Source organism: Triplophysa dalaica, chromosome 19 (assembly GCF_015846415.1).
Source record: "Triplophysa dalaica isolate WHDGS20190420 chromosome 19, ASM1584641v1, whole genome shotgun sequence".
NCBI lineage: Eukaryota > Metazoa > Chordata > Actinopteri > Cypriniformes > Nemacheilidae > Triplophysa > Triplophysa dalaica.
This window is the reverse complement of record NC_079560.1, coordinates 10,648,399-10,664,776: the sequence shown is the minus strand read 5'-3', so window position 1 is coordinate 10,664,776 and position 16,378 is coordinate 10,648,399. Positions and strand designations below refer to the sequence as shown.

The 16,378-nt window shown below is 38.2% G+C and overlaps 2 protein-coding genes across 3 annotated transcripts; one reads left to right on the top strand and one right to left on the bottom strand.

Moving 5' to 3' along the window:
* Positions 1-4,432: 4,432 nt before the first annotated feature.
* Positions 4,433-9,549, top strand: ppp1r14ba (protein phosphatase 1, regulatory (inhibitor) subunit 14Ba). 2 transcript variants are annotated; one of them, XM_056731996.1, is made up of 5 exons: positions 4,433-4,806; positions 4,951-5,147; positions 7,926-8,009; positions 8,329-8,361; positions 8,534-9,549. In XM_056731996.1, the coding sequence occupies exons 1-5, from the start codon at positions 4,761-4,763 to the stop codon at positions 8,615-8,617; spliced, it is 444 nt and encodes a 147-aa protein (XP_056587974.1). In that variant the 5' UTR covers positions 4,433-4,760; the 3' UTR covers positions 8,618-9,549. The 2 variants fall into 2 exon arrangements, with proteins under 2 accessions (XP_056587974.1, XP_056587975.1); XM_056731997.1 differs by lacking the exon at positions 4,433-4,806 and having other exon boundaries at positions 4,814-5,147.
* fkbp2 (FKBP prolyl isomerase 2) lies at positions 9,378-11,742 on the bottom strand. The gene is made up of 6 exons (XM_056731998.1): positions 11,623-11,742; positions 11,047-11,207; positions 10,853-10,965; positions 10,578-10,624; positions 10,136-10,171; positions 9,378-9,837 (listed from the first exon to the last, which is right to left on the bottom strand). The coding sequence occupies exons 2-6, from the start codon at positions 11,203-11,205 to the stop codon at positions 9,776-9,778; spliced, it is 417 nt and encodes a 138-aa protein (XP_056587976.1). The 5' UTR covers positions 11,206-11,207; positions 11,623-11,742; the 3' UTR covers positions 9,378-9,775.
* Positions 11,743-16,378: the final 4,636 nt, after the last annotated feature.

The window sequence follows — 16,378 nt, the reverse complement described above, 5'->3', positions numbered from 1 at the left end:
GTCTGTGAAAACTCACACTAAATTACAAAACAATCCTTGCTTCAATCACAAAAACTTGGAAATAAGCTTCAACTTCTTACTTATTGAAAGATCTGAATGATTCAGAGGGTTTTCAAACTTTATCACAACATTTTATGTAGTTTGTCCTATTTCTGAACAATAGCATCTGTCTTATCTACCTCACCTTGACTGGATCTGAACTGGATGTGGATGTTCATTAATTCATTATCTGGTGTCACAAAGCTGCAGAAGTACCTATTCTTCAGAACAAGTTGTTTTTGCAGCTAAGTTTTAACAAGTTCTCAAGTTACAGTATGTTGACTTAAAATGATTTCCCATGATATGACCCATTTTAATGAAACAAAATCTATGCTTGAATGGTGACAGTTGATTATTTATATCCCAAGTCTTTGCCTTCTCCAGAATGTTTGACAGATGGCTCCTGACTTAGTCCCATCCCCCTGCTGGCCGATGAAGAGTGCAGTTGTACAAAACAGTCATTAGAGAAGAGAAAGGAAAAGGAAGACGTGAGAGGAAATGCTCTGGAGTGAACATTTTAAATAACAAGAACAGAACAAAATTAGAACAAAAAATCTCAGAGGGAGAACAGGGGGACAAAGACACTGTTTTAAAAAAGCCTGTTAATTTGATGAGCTACTTAACACCTACGCAAATGTTTAATACTGTAGTAAGAATATGAGATGTGAAATCAATACAGCATGCTCTCATTCATTACTGCGTAGGACTTGCATTGAAGAAACATTTTGACCAGCATCTATGCCAGCACAAATAATAATTGCACATGTTTTTAACCCAACCGACTGTTATGATGTTTTAATGACGTATGTTTTTATATTTTCATAATCTGTCAGACCATACTGTATACATATTCCCATATTCCAGAATTCCTCAATGCCATTTTATTCATGTTTCATTATAGGCATCAGAAGATCTAATACACCCTGTCCCATTTAAACAGCAAAACGTTAAAAAACAGCATAACAAATTAACCCTAAAAAATCTTTTAAGGTCAAACGTGATTTAAATGAATATATTTAAATACCTGCTTTTTTATGTCTGTCTTCTCCATGATATAACAGAGAGAGATTTAAGGGATGTTTAAGAAAATACAATAAAATGAAAACCTTGATCTTTATTGGAAACCAGAAATAGCAGCAAATGCAAAGGTCAGTGTTCAATAATGCATTGGAAGTGGAGCATATTTCCCTCATAACAATGCACCAAAGATCCTCCGACCTCATTTGCACCTTTTAGCATGCTTTGACTGTCAAATAGGAGTTTTATTTTCTTTATCCGCCCATCTCAGATCTGATTCCCAAGGCATTCCATTTCAAACTCTCACAAGAACAATAAAATCTGATATACTTTCATGCTAAAGATTTTTCTTTATATATTGATTGATATGTGCTTTTATACTCCACTTCAGAAAAGGACACTTCAATGTTACACTACACCTTTTGAGTCTGTTCTAAAAACCTATTCTTACAGGTTTTCTTTATGAAATATAATGATTGATCAGGAATCAGAAACATGTCTTAGGCAGACACTTTCTCAGTACTCCACAGCTCCATTTTCACACCACTGGGGAGATGAGAAAAGACACAGCTGCACTAACAAACATTACAGTGGCAATTTAGTGTCATCAATCACAGCGGCCCTGGTGAGAGACGGTGCTCAAGCTGAGGTTAGCACGCATTGCGCTTTAGATCTCGGAAATTACTTCCACTTTGACCAATTTTTGTCCCATCGTGTTGCATACCTCACATTCAGAGGATGCCTGTTGGACTTCATATTTGGTGGCATTGTTAGCCTTGGTGCAACTATGCAACAAGTAACAAAAAAATCCTTTGGATAATGACTGAACTACAACTTCCATTCCTCTTTTGAATCAGCTGTTCATCGAGAGCGTATTGCAGACATTACTTCTCATTTGTAAACATGTTCAAATTAAGCATTTGCTTACGGTCAGAGACCTTGACATCTACCCATCAGATGAACAATTTCCTCAATTTAGCAAACACCATATTCCACTGTGCCTCGCCGGTTTAAGAAATACTATTCATTCTAATAATATAAACATAACACCGTTACCTCTGTTCACAGTTTCTAATTACAATGCTCCCTTTCAATCTGCTCATGTAATAAAACAAAATAGAGGGTGAAGTGGTTTAAATTAAGAAGATATGTAAAAGCAAGGTAGGAGGAGAAAGAGATAAGGGTGGGCTTGTTTCATATAATGCTATCTTAGCCAATTATTCATCACATAGTGTCACCTCGGGGTGAGGATGATTCACTCAACACTGTAGTCTTGTTTAACGCTTCTCTTGCGATCTAATATTAGGATATTCACAGTTGCTGTTCTGCCATATCGCTTGGTCTCTTTGAAAATTCATGTTTTGTGTATAACCATGAAATACAATTCTTGTTCGAGGGCTTGTAAGTGTTCATGAGAACCCTTAACGGTCTAGTTTTGGAGCTCTCTATGTTTGTCAGATCCTAAAAGAGGAAACTCGAGAGACACTAGAGTAAACCTGAATGGCACATTGCACTGGAAGATTTCCCACAATCCCTCCACCCGCCAAACTGCTCATGCTGGGGGTAAATATAGAGAAGGTTTTTGCAGAGAACTGAATGCTTAATTTGAACGTTATCCAGCCCTGGAAGCCAATGAGCCAATGGTGAGTGGAAACGCAACATTTCTTGTTGCAGTTGGATCCTTTGTTGGGTGGGAGGGGGCATATCCTTATATATTCTATTGTGTGGCCTCTGTGTCTATACAAATCAAACGGTGGATACTTTTATTGCAAACATAACCGTTAAGGGTTATTAACATTTCAAATGGCTTGGAAACAGCAATATGTACAAACACTGGGTTTTGCCTTTTGATTGGTTTTATTGTGACAGTGAAGTGAAGAGGGGAGGAGAGGGTGTATTAGGGCCCACAGGACCCAGAGCTCATAATCCAGAGTTGGCGTGTGGCACACAGGGGCCACTGAACCAATTACACGGTGCATTAAAAAGCAAGATAACTGTCTCTTCGGCTGGGATTTCAGACCCGGTCTACACCACAAACAGCAAATCAGAAGAATTGTAAAAATTGATTAACAGAGCATCTTAGAGAGCAAGAACTGCTGTACAGGACACAGAATACTGCGTATGTGAGAGATTGCAGGATTCACTATTGTATTTGTTCAATCTATCAACACAGAGAGGTTAGATCCACAGTGATCTTTATAAATGGAATATTCAATAAATTTGTATGCCATCGTCCAAAAAAAATGATCTTGGAGTGGTTAACGTGCATCTATTGCATGCTTTTAAACGATCTGCACTTGACAATCATGTTATCACAATGTTTTTGCACCTTATTTTCTAGTTTGACATGTATTTATTATTACCGTATTTGTTTTTGTTACATCCCTCAAGTCAACCCACTGTCTTACTTACAAATATAGAAAATGAACAGCTAATTCATAACAAAAGATTTGATCTATGTTACATAATGGTTTTTGCAAACCAATGTGGTTCATTCAGCACGCTTCGCTGAAATAAAACAATCCAAGTCTGCCCTCTAGTGTGGCACTGATGAGTTTTGGGATGATTGTAAAGTCCAATTTTGGAACATTTGACAAGTTATACAAAGTAATTTTTAATAGTTTTACCAGAGAAATTCACTGCACTGGGTTTATGGTATAAATGTATAGCGTATATCTATAAACCTATATCTTTTAAAACGCCTGGTTTTATTATAGTAAAAGAACAGTAAAAAAATTGTCAGATCGATTATCATTTGTTTTACCACAGTTTAACTGCAAATATCATTGTTAAGCTATGTGTTCTATATGCCATGATACATTTTGTTGTTTCACTAGAAGATAAATATAGTTGATTTCCATAAAACACACAAAAATAATAGGCCTATAGTACACTATAGCATAACTTAAATATTGTTGTAAAATTTCTAGATAGTGTTTTTGCACCTGTCGTAAATACTGCATAATACAACAGTACGTATTACAGTTTTACAATTTATTATAGTTATTATTGAACCGGCTATAGGCCTAGTATAATTACTGTAATCTATATACTACAATGATATACATACAGTACCTTACAATACTATATATTTTTAATGTGGGTGTTAAAGGGTTATCAAATATGAAAATAACTCTATCAAATACGAAATAAAAGAATGAACTAATGGAAATCGTCTGAGAAGTGTCCAATCTCTGTGGACTCATTCACATTTACATAATGCGGAAAGGATGGTAATTCATTTGAGTAATGAGCCAGTTAGGCTTCAATAAATGACATAATGCTTGATTTTCACGACAAAATGAGGAGAGAGTTAAAGGGACAGTTGGCAGAAGGGAAGAGAGAACATGCAGAACACATCTGATGTGGATGGAATAGTCCACAAACTGGAAAGAGGAGGGTTGCCTGGGAGGTCTAACGAATCAAATATTATTTTATTGTCTATTCTGTAAACGTAATATTGATCTTTAATTTAATTCAACATGACCCCCAAATTATTCAGTATCCATTGTCAAACTGTTATCGTCTATTGTTAAGCTAGTATAAAGGTTGAAAGGGTTCATGGTGGTACTTCAGCGCGGACACTTGGAGGCGCCCACAAGCGGTCCTGTGACAATTGATGGAGATTTGGAGAAGATGGACTTTGATAAAGCCACAACCACACAATGTGTCTAATGAATTCTTTTGTCTTCTAAGGTCATTGTATGTCTGATCCAGATCTACCGCGGCGGACTTGCTATCTAACTAAAGGTCTGTTACATTTAAGAAAAGGGGCCGGCACTTTTTGCAACATGCAATGGATGTGCACATGGCGGAGCATAGTGGCCGGCTCTGTCTTTTACATTGATGCTCTAATTCATTAAGCCATTAAATCCACCTCAGCTTTTTCATTAGGGACAATGGCAGCGGTAACGAGTCCGGAAACGACACCTCAACCCCGGGTCTACTTTCAAACGCCTCCCGGTACCGAAGAAGAAGTGCCACAGAAGCAAGGGCGAGTGACCGTGAAATATGACAGGAAAGAATTAAGGAGGAGGCTGAATCTGGAAGAATGGATAGTTAGCCAGTTAATGAATCTGTATGACTGTGAGGTAGGACATATAACATTGTCATTGCTTTGATCGTGTCACATCCTTTGTTGCGAGGAATGACAGGTCGTTCTTCCCGCAGCTCGCGCACCGGTGTTCCTCTTTTGTCTTGTCTATATTGTGCCATAGTTTCCATTCCATATCGAATCTATGGTTGTTCACAGCCACATAACATTGTATAATTCCTTCTTTATTTATTTTAATAGTTGTTGATTTATGGTTATGCATTTGCACATGGAAGGGCGTGGCATGATACAAGTAAAGACAAAGCCGTAAAACAAAGCTGAGCAGGTGGATTAAGTAAAACAGTGTTTAACACCCAATTCGTATCTTATGCGACATGCAACCATTCATGTTTCATCAAATAGTGGATTTGAATTATATGTTAGTGTCACACAGATCTTTTTAGGGATGCAGTGGCTCATGCATGCACACAGTATGAACAAAGACACATATATCCATAAATTAACAACACAAATATTCCTAAATACGATTTTTTTCAGGATTTACATTTCTATTGCACGTATAATAAATGACATTAAGATGATTTTTTTTGTCTCTGCATCCCTCTGGGATCTGGAATCACCCCCATGGCCAATGCGATGATGTCATCTGTTAAGACATGTAAAACTTTGAGCTTGACTAACCTCCAGAGCTAATATATCTGACCTAGATTGTGATGAGTTTTTAAATGAGATTTTTCTGAATGCCTATTTCACCCGGCTGTAGGCCTCATCCTCAAGTCAAATACGGGAATCCACTGTGCTTTGTCTCTTTGATATGCGACAGAGTAGAGTGATTCTGTTGGATTTTTTTAAAAGCTTACTGACTTCTCTTGAATTCCCATTGATAGATGATTTCAGAGTTTAAGGAGACGTCCTAGCATACGATAATAAAACCACACAAGTCTACCTGCGAAACGTCATCCAAATCCCCCAGGTTTATAGTATATTAATGTGGCCGGACAGGAGAACCGGAGCTTGTTATATTGGTAGTCACTGCAATGTTTGCTCACCAATTAGGTTGATGTTGATCTTAAATCACAATGGCCCTCAGCTAAACTAAAGCCAAATCTTGTCTGCCTTAGAGGATAACAATGCACAGTGACAAACAACATAACACAATTTAAATGATTTTCAGCTTTACTCAAGACAGCACAGAAAAACATTCACTCTGATAACAGCTCCTTTTGTTTTACGATAAGAATTGCAGCTTTTAAATACATTTTCAACAAATCTTCTATGTTTTCAGTGATTTTTTACTTATAAAGTACAGATAAGTACGGTAAGGATCATTTGCATTCAGCTGATCGTTTCTGCACAACTAATCCCAACAGGGTGATCGAGGCCAGCATGAACCAAAACACTGCTACTCATCAAATAAATAAATGGACATGAAATGCAACCACCACAGCTGCAGGAACAAATGTGGGGATTTGGTTGCCTAGGGCAACAATCAATTACATGGTTTCAGTAGCAGCCAATTACAAAATATCTGAACGATGCAATTAACCAAACAAAATCGATTATTCTAGACAGTCAGCCATGGAAAAATGACTTATGTATACTCTAGTTCTAATACAGTAAAACAATACATCAGTCTGAAAATGTTAAATTTAGGTGGATTAAAGGACCAGTGTATGAAATGTACCGCCATTTAGGGGTTAGGTTGTGAACAGCAACCAACGGCTCACACCATATCCCCTGCCTTACTACACTACGGTGGCTGAAAAAATTACTAAGATGTGGTCGTGTTTTCACTTCTTTGCCGAAGGAGATAACGTATTTATGAAACGCGCTCTGTAGAGCAGTTTGTGCGTTTAGGGCTACTGCAGAAACATCATGGCGAAGTCCATGTAAGGAGACCCTAGAAGTAGCTCATTCAAAGGTAATAAAAACAACGCTTCATTAAGTAGGTCTTTATACACCTCTTCAGACAGTGATGTATATTATATTGCAATTATGTCAATAGATCGTCCAAAAAATTACACACAGCTCCTTTAAGTTTCATGTTATTAGTAACCAATGCACCGGGGAAAGTGAAAATGTCTTAGTGATCAAACTTTGGTGAGCTGTTCAACAATATGGGTCAACGTAAAGAGTTTTATAACAGACCTGTTTTCTCTGTGACTACGTCAGCGCAAACAAAACTTTTTGAAAAAAAGACAATTCCTCCCACAGCAGATTTTTCTCCTCCATAAACTCACAGATGGGACCTAATAACCCTGCAGAAAAACAGCAAAAGCAAACAATGGATGTCTCTTTGACAAAAAGAATCGTGAGAGTTAACTAGAAACAATAAGCCAAGACATAAACTCAGATGTGAGGAAATTTGGTAGGGACAGAAGGTATAATGTCCCATCGAGCTGAAAATATATCAGACCGTCTTTGAAAATAAAGATGACAATGTTCTCTTTGCAAGCTGGCAGGAAGTGAATGAAGATTATTATTGTCACAAGCATACACACAGTTTGAGTCCCACATGGATGCTGAGGATAAGCCCATCCTGATGTTCTAAGAGGATGTCATAGACAAAAGCAGATGTTCCTTTATTTCTTATGTTTATTTGTGCGAATAATAGTTGAGCTCAACCCCTTTTTAAAAAGCTTGACTGTGTTTGACATTTTAATTTCACAAAAAAATGCTTGTCTGCATTGTATAAAGTGGCCTACTTTATAATCTGACCATTGTTCTTTAGCTTGTGAATTGTTTATATTCTTTGCCCATTGTTCACACCTCCTGTCATTTCTCTCTCTCTTATCGGTTGTTCTGTGTTTTGTAGGAGGATGAGGTCCCCGAGCTGGAAATAGATGTGGACGAGCTGCTGGATCTGCCAAACGATGTCGAGAGAGCCATTCGAGTGAAGGTTTAATCATATCTCTAATTCACTTAGTCCTGTTAAATCCCCTAAGAATATTCATTCCTTACCACTAGACTTTCTCAGTTTCTGCATCACGTTGCCTTCCAGAATCCCTCTGACTTTTTATATGCAGTTGGTTTTACATTTATCAAGCTATTTTTAAAGAATTGATATCAGCAGGAGATTTGTGCCTCTGCACATTTCTTCTAAATGTTTCAGCGTTTTACATCAGCCATCTGCTTTGATGGCTACATAAAGTTTGGAAAACAGCATATTAGCGTGCGATGCAGTGCACATTAATACCCTTTTCATTTTCCTCGCTCAGATGCTGCTGGTCGACTGTTACAAACCTAATGATGTAAGTGTGTTTTCAATATTAATAGAAGTGGTAATTTGCTCCATTATAGTCGGGAGTCATCGATTTATCGATTTACTCATTCCATTGTAATTATGCTTCATTTCATAATGCGGAGGACTGAAATGTGCAAAAAATCTTTTTATCGGAATTACTGAATGAATGACCCCCGCAGGATTTTGTGGTGGCGCTGCTGGAGAAAGTTCGCGGCATGCAGAAATTCAGCACTCCCCAGAAGAAAGGTGAGCTGACGCCATGAGGTCACACCAGCTCCCCTCCCACCACCACAAAACAATCCTGTCACTCCAAACCCAGAGGAGAAATGCAGACATGCAGACCCAACCACTATACAACAGTGTCTGTCAAACAGAGCTTATCGATAGGAGTCCAGCCAAGCCAATGTCAGCTGCAGGTTGATAACCCCAACTGTTTTACTTTGTCTTAGTACTGTCTCAGCATATATTACATGTAAAGAGTGTGGTAGTGTCTCTTTAGCTTAAAACGTCCGTGGTGATTTAGGGAAAGGATTCGAATGTTGTGGAAATGGTTGATGTTACGGTTAGACTGTTCACTTATACACTTCCTTCAGAGCCACTTGACTTGATGTGTCTGTAGTCAAGTAGAAAACTAGAGCAAAACTGATTTTTCTTTTTATGTCAGTCTCTCACTTCCGATGTCTTTCGATAAGGGCGAATTTCAAAGTTTTGAGGCCAGAAGGCATTTGTTTTAGATGTGACGGGTATGTGAGATTTTAGAACATGTTGATGTGAATTGGGAAGAGGGAGGGGGGTGATAAATCTGAACTGTGTTTTGTAAGCCATTTTTAATCTACCATTTATAGGAAAAACAATGACAGGTCTGTGTGGGTACTACTGCTTTTAAGAATCATTTGACTGAGGAAACAAAAATGAAGCTGGTTTTATGAAGAGTAGCTAAACCAATTGAGTGAATTTGCCAATTTGTTACATGGATGAAGCCTGAAGAACGTGAAGCGCTAAATCAATGTCAAAGCCCAAATATCTTTTGTAAATAAAACGTTTATTTAATTTCAAGTGAACGTGATTGAGAAATGCGTCTCTTGCTGATCAGAACTTGTTGGAATGGCAAAACTGTACCGTGTGCACTCTCACAACCAAATATGTGTAGTAAGGCTCTCAAATAAAGAATGGTGCTACATACATGTCTATAAAACAGTGTGTTGCTTTTTTCTTTAAAGTGAAATCATTGAAATTTATAAATGAAGAGAGTTACTGATTTTCTTTTTTGCCTCTGATGCCTGAGTGAACATTTTCTTGTAAACCCCAAATTGCTATGCAGGTTTCATAGACACGTTACAGCAATGTAGAGTGCAGCCACAGTGGTTTGATCTTATTGCAAACACACCGATTTTAAGTGCTCACATGTCTCAAATCGCTCACTATAGGTCAGATCTTCTCTCGATAGTCAACAGCTCGACTTCAAAGATGAGTGTGGCGCCACCTAATGGAAAAACACGTTACTAGTAAATCTCCATTATGTGAAAAATATTAAAGTAACAATTCATCATTTACTCTTAAGTTTTTCCAAATCTGTATAAATACCATGGTTGGAAAAATTACAATGGTAGTCAAAAGTGCCCCAGAACTGTTTGCTTTTCTACATTCTTAAAAATATCTTATTTTGTGTTCATCAGAACAAAGAAATGTATACAGATTTGGAACAACTTGAGGGTGAGAAGACAAGAATTTTCATCTTTGGGTCAATTAACTGTGATTGTGCAATGTGCATCACATTTTACCTGGAATTTTAGGTGGTGCTCCTCTGTCACCATATCCTGTAGTTCATAAACAGTTCTTTGATGAAGATACGGTCTAAAAAACTACTTAAAAAATATTTTGACAATAATGGAATGATAGTGAAACTCTATTCACTAGTCACACAAAATGGCACCTTGAGCTTTTGGGACGCCAAGGTCTGCAGACTAATTTCGAGTCATATAACACTGTATTGGACGATTTTGGGCCGGCAAATACGGGTCTTTTTTTAGATTAAGAAGAATTAATATATCAGCGATATGACAGATCATCTTAAACCAAAACAATTCGATAGTGTTATACGACCGGAAATTAGTCTGCCAACTCTGGTGTCGCAAAATCTCGCCGGCACCATCTCGTGCAACTAGCCCATTACAATAGAATGTGACTGCAATGTGATTCTTATAAATTGCACTGTATACTCACCAAGTTCAGAAGGTATAACCAGCTTCCTCTTCTCACCCTCACACATTCTGTAAATTAAAACATAACATGTTCTATATTTCTGAGTTTTTTTGTATAATTAAAGACAGCCTAGGAACCAGAGAACAAAATGGATGGAGAGAGAAAGGGAGTAGGATTGAGATAACACGGGTTGAACTCAAACGCACAGTATCATCTCCCTAATTAGGTTCTTCTTCTTAAATCCTTAATCCTGCCTGAAATGTAAGAAATAATTTATTAAATATGACACTGCTCACCCCAATAAACCCTGGTCCCATCCCTTGATAACCTGCCCAGTGCCAAGTGTGAAGGTGAAGGGCTGATTCCTCGGGATGCTGCTGTCAAATTCTGTCCCATCCTCCAGTTTTCCCTTCAAGTTGTATCAGGAAGTTAATAAGCTCATATGTTTGGACAGTGTTTAATACTTGTATCAGAACAGCCGGATACTTACAGTGTAGTGCATGTTCAGCACGTCTCCCTTTCGGGATTTAATAGGACAGTTGTCCACTCGTTTCTTGATTCCTATCTGTAGTTTTTTCTTATCCACCCCATGCACGACTGCCATGAGGACGGACATTAGTGTGACAGCTAACACCAAACACAGCCTCATGTCTGTAGGCGAAAAAAAATCATCTCAACAAACAGAAATTAAACATTTTCTTTGAATAAAACAAAATTAAGATTGGAAGCGACGGAAGTGATTACTTCCGCACATGCGCATTACCTCCACACGTAAGTACACGTTACCCTTTAATTTAAATAACATTTAAATATAATGGTATACCGCTTATAAACAGAATCAGCTAAAATGCTTTTTGAGTGTCCTTACTTTTAAAGCTTAATGGACAGACGTAAGTTAGTCTACTAACGTATGCTGATTTAGATCATAACATGCTATGCTACAATGATCAATAATTTTTTTTTACCAAAATCTGCATGAGCAATACGGCCAGACGCAGGGCACAAAATTATGCTTGATATAAAAACATCTCTTATATAATATAAATAAACCAAATGTTTGAATTACCTGCAATATGAGTGTACTAATCCGTCCTGCTGAATCTTAGTCCTTGCTAGGAAGTGACGTCAGCAGCCTTGGACGGCTCCCAAGTTGCTTTGCAAATTATTGCAAATTATTTGAAACAAAAGAGGGGTGTTCAGGAAAAGGTCATTACATTTCAGTGCAATTAAATACGAGTGTGAATAAATACATACGCGTCAATATTATATGTGGCCTTGAGAAAATACTGAGATGAATTTAAGAGACTTTTATTTAGTTTTGCACTGCAGTTGTTAAGATTGAACACGCGGGGGCGACATTTCCTCATTAATTACCTTACAGTTGTTGCTGAACCCGAACGACATGGTCTTCAAATGATATATATATTGCGTTATTTTCTTAAGGCATTTTAGTGATCCCAGAGTAACAATGGAATACAATTAAAATGTTTCTTTATGAATAGTACCTTTTTATATTACATACACATAATTAATATATTCCATTTCATGAGGGATTAATTCATTTACATTTATGCATAGGCTTTTATCCAAAGCGACTTACATTGCACTATACTATACATTAGTTTCTAAGTATGTGTTATTAATAATAACTACAGGTGGCAAGATTCTTTTCATGGTCCATGGCATATACTGTATTCAACCTGAATCCTGAACAAAAGGTTCACCATAATCACCATATTCTTCCCTGTCGAGAGGTTTCTCATTTAAATCCCATGTGTCACGTACTGTGTGACTTTACTGCATGTGACTGCAATAAAAAAAGGTTGTCGTTGCTGTGGGTGACCAAAGGTGAGCAGACAGCCTTCTTAGTGCTGTCATTTGACTCTCACGTGGCTCGTCTCACTGTGATGGACTGAATGCAAATGAGTCAGCTGCTCTTTCTAAAATGATCTCTTTTCACCACAAGCGTCCCCTGGTTCCCCAATAAATCACAACCGACTCAGCCTATGTGCGGGTGTGTGTTAAGTCTGACCTTAAATGAATAAATTATTACAGTCTGCAGCAGATGTGCAGTAATCATGCAGTGCCTACCAAATGTTGCCGTCAGATTGGTTCAAATTAATTGAAGCCGATATGTTCCCTTGTCAATGTGCTCATCACTCATTTGAGAATCAAACACTGTTTATGTTCTACATATAGAACAAGTTCAATGTGTACCAGGAGCCAGAGCATCATGACATTAAAGGCAATTAAAATATTTTACTTAAAGTGTAGATTGTTATTGACTACCTGCTTGTCTATGTGTTGCTCATCTGGCTTAGCTGAGATGAAGCCTGAACCCCTCTAAAACCAGCTAGGGATGAGCCAAGAACCATTGAAAAACACCAATAAGAAGTATTGTGACATAAGAAGTATTTTGAGAAAGAAGGCATTCATATGTATCTCAATGAAGGTTGCTCAGCCTACAAGCTATGGAAGAGTTCCACCTAGATCGTCTTTGCTTTCTAGGCAGTCCGTTCAAAAACTGTCTCATGCCTATAGAACATTTGATCCTGTGGACTCAATGGTGTCATGCTTTGCTTCATGGGAGTGGGCGGCCATAACCGAGCTACTTTGGCACAATTGTGATCACCACAGTAACATCAACATGATGGCGGCTGATTCACCTACTAAAAAAGTTTGTATAATAAATCCGATGAATAATGAAATGACGTTGACTTCTCATTTTTCCCTAAAGCGGAGTCATTATTAAAAAATACTTAGAATTATGTGCATTAAAAGAATCTCGATAACATCTTCACAGTGATACTTTTGCTCTAATACACATTTTTACAAGCCCTTAAAATGTTCAAGCACAAGCGGACCCTTTGAAATCCGTTTGCAATGACTCATCAATTACTGTTGTCGTAAGTCATGTACATTATAATGTCAGCCACCATACAAAAATCTGCCTGGCAGCTAAATGCCTTTCTCTCTCTTTAATGTTGACACAATCCAAGAGAACAAGGGTTCATGTAGTGGCAGGTATGCTCAAGTGTTTCTCTGATTTATGTTCTGAACTAATCAGAACTTGTACAACACATTCAGCCAATGTAATTGACTACCTACAAACAATGCAAATATAATCCAAACACAATCAAAAAGAGGAAGTGATTGTGTTTGACCTTGTTATGAGAGATCAGATTCAGAACGGACCAATAGGCTTATAGGTTCCAATGAGAAGGCAAATAGATGCAATAAAGGATGGGAGAAGGTCATTGTGATTGTGAGCGGGATGAGTAATTGATGACCCTGTGTCCCGTTTCCTTGTCCTGGAGCTGCACAGGTCATTGATTGGACACAGGTAACACGGCTCCTAAAAATGGTTCATATTCCTCTTGCAGTGAGACAGTACAGCCCAAAGCAGACAGTGACTAATCAGGTAAGAACGTATCTAATGATAACAGTATAAAATCACATTGGCGGAGAGATTGGATTTACTCGGCTGGTGCAGAAGGCAGATCGGCTTCTGTGCCCTTCAGGATAATAAATGTGCTGATGAAGTCCTCTTCAAGATCTCTGGAAATAATGCAGCCCTGGAAGACACTTATCTGCTTCGGCGGCTCTGATGTATCGGGAGGCATAAAGCCACATTATGCAGGTACCAGCAAACCGGAAGCGTCGGAGATGTTACAGAAATATGATAAAATTATCAACGGCATCTTTTTACAGAGCGTTTGCCGATAACTCGCACTTGTCTCCTGTACGTCCCGCGTGTGGTGGCATTAACGTGCGAGGTGTGACCTTTTCCAATCACAGTTCCATTATACTCATCGCACTGAGAGCTCCTCTCTCAAACGGTGGTATAAACAAGGCTCACAAATTGGACTGTACACTCGCTAGGAAAATTAGGGCGAATGGCTTCATATTCAAGCCACACAAATGAAGCCAATTAGGTATTTGCAGTGCATTCAGTGAAGGCGGCTTCTCTCGACCCCCTGCCGTAACTCTACAGGGTCGCAATGTGCCTTTAGATTCAACTAATGAGAAGCTTCTGACACTATTTAATGCCGTTTCGGTATATGGCTATAGCTTTGAAAAATATGATCAGAAATGAGGCAGGTGAAACGAAATGCATCTTTCTTGGGTGTTTGGATATAACCTGCAGCAGTTAATAATGCATCATATCATAAATAGGCTTCTTGTCGATGAATACATCAAACATAGAGTTTCTGACACAGCGGATTAATTTTGATTAAATTGTTCATAGTAACATTTACATTTTTCGTATTGAGTGATGCAGATTTGACATTTTGTAGGCCAACCCAGAAGTTAGCTGCGCACTTATTCCGGCTCCCACTGAATCCTTGGTGTTTCGAATCTGACGTCACCATGCAATCGTGTTTTTTTGGCAAGTTGAAGAATCATAGGTAGTTTAGATGGTTAGGGTGTGGGTAAAGGTTTCGAAAGACTCAGAGACAGCAGCTGCGTCCAAATACCCCCAGATGCGATCTTTTCACTTGACCACTTTCATGACGTATTTCTTGTTTATGGCCCAAGTGTTCTAGTGGGTGTCCCAAGTGAGCATGTAGTTTTTGTAACCCAATGGGACACGCTTAACAAGTGCAAACATTTAATTAATGTGATGTTTCCAATTGCGTGGAAAAAAAAGCAGTTTTACAAAACACATAACTCTGAGGTTTTCCAATAAATGTGTAACACTACGTTTTACTATGAAATTATATGTTATATGTAATTTTATAGTCAAGTCAGATTTATTTTTTATAGTGCTTTATTTGTATAATATCTAAGCAGCTGTACCCCAAAAAAGCAAAAACAAAAGAAAAACACAAACATAGAATAAATAAATATGACCTTTAAACGTAGTTGTATAGTGATTTTTTACACTGGAAAGCTTTCCGCAACATCTTGTGAGACTCGAGCAAAAAGTCTCAATTCAGAACGTGATGCATGATGGGATACACTTTGAAGTGGTACTCAAGATAGTGTGGGATTAGGGCACTGAACTTTATTATTTTTTAGACATTGGACAGACTCGCGATCTTACTTCCTGTAGCATGCACGCGCTCTCAAGCAGCCAAGACCGCAATTGGGGGTATTTGGATGTTGCCAGCCTCAGAAGAACAAACTCTGATGGATGTGCCACAATGATTAATGAGACAAGCAGGTTCGGTACACGCAAGTCTGCATTCAATGCATCCTTAATATCAAGAACACATACAGGCACTTTCATGTATTCTCTGTTCTTGAGTTCTTGAGTACTGGAACTGGACTTTGACGTTTATTGTTGACATTGACCGAGAACAAGAGGACACAAGACTGCTGAAGAACGCATTGATTGATTGAGACTGGTTAAATTACACACAAAACAGCTATAAACATATATAGTAACATATGCAGAAAGCTGTTTTTTTTTTTTTTACAAATTGTTCAGAGTAACATGTGCATTCGGAGGCAGAGCAATTATTCACAACCATCAGGCTTAACCACTTAATGCTTGCTAACCAAACCAAGTGAAAACACAAAGTTATTTATAATGTGGTTAATATAATTATTGATACTCCATGCATCATTACACAAATCGCTTAGTGGTAGTGGGTCTGAATTCTCTGTGGAGACTAAATATTGCAGACCCCTAGTCTCAGCCCTCACACCCACGGACCGTTGGCTAACTGTCTGATGCATTAGGCACACTTAGAAACACGTCAGCATGTTCGAAGTCGTCATCTGATTGGTTGAATTTCATAGGATATCCGGGAGACGTGTGTGTCACGTTCTTTAACGGTCTGCCTGCTTTACCATATGGCCTCTTGTGCGGGCCT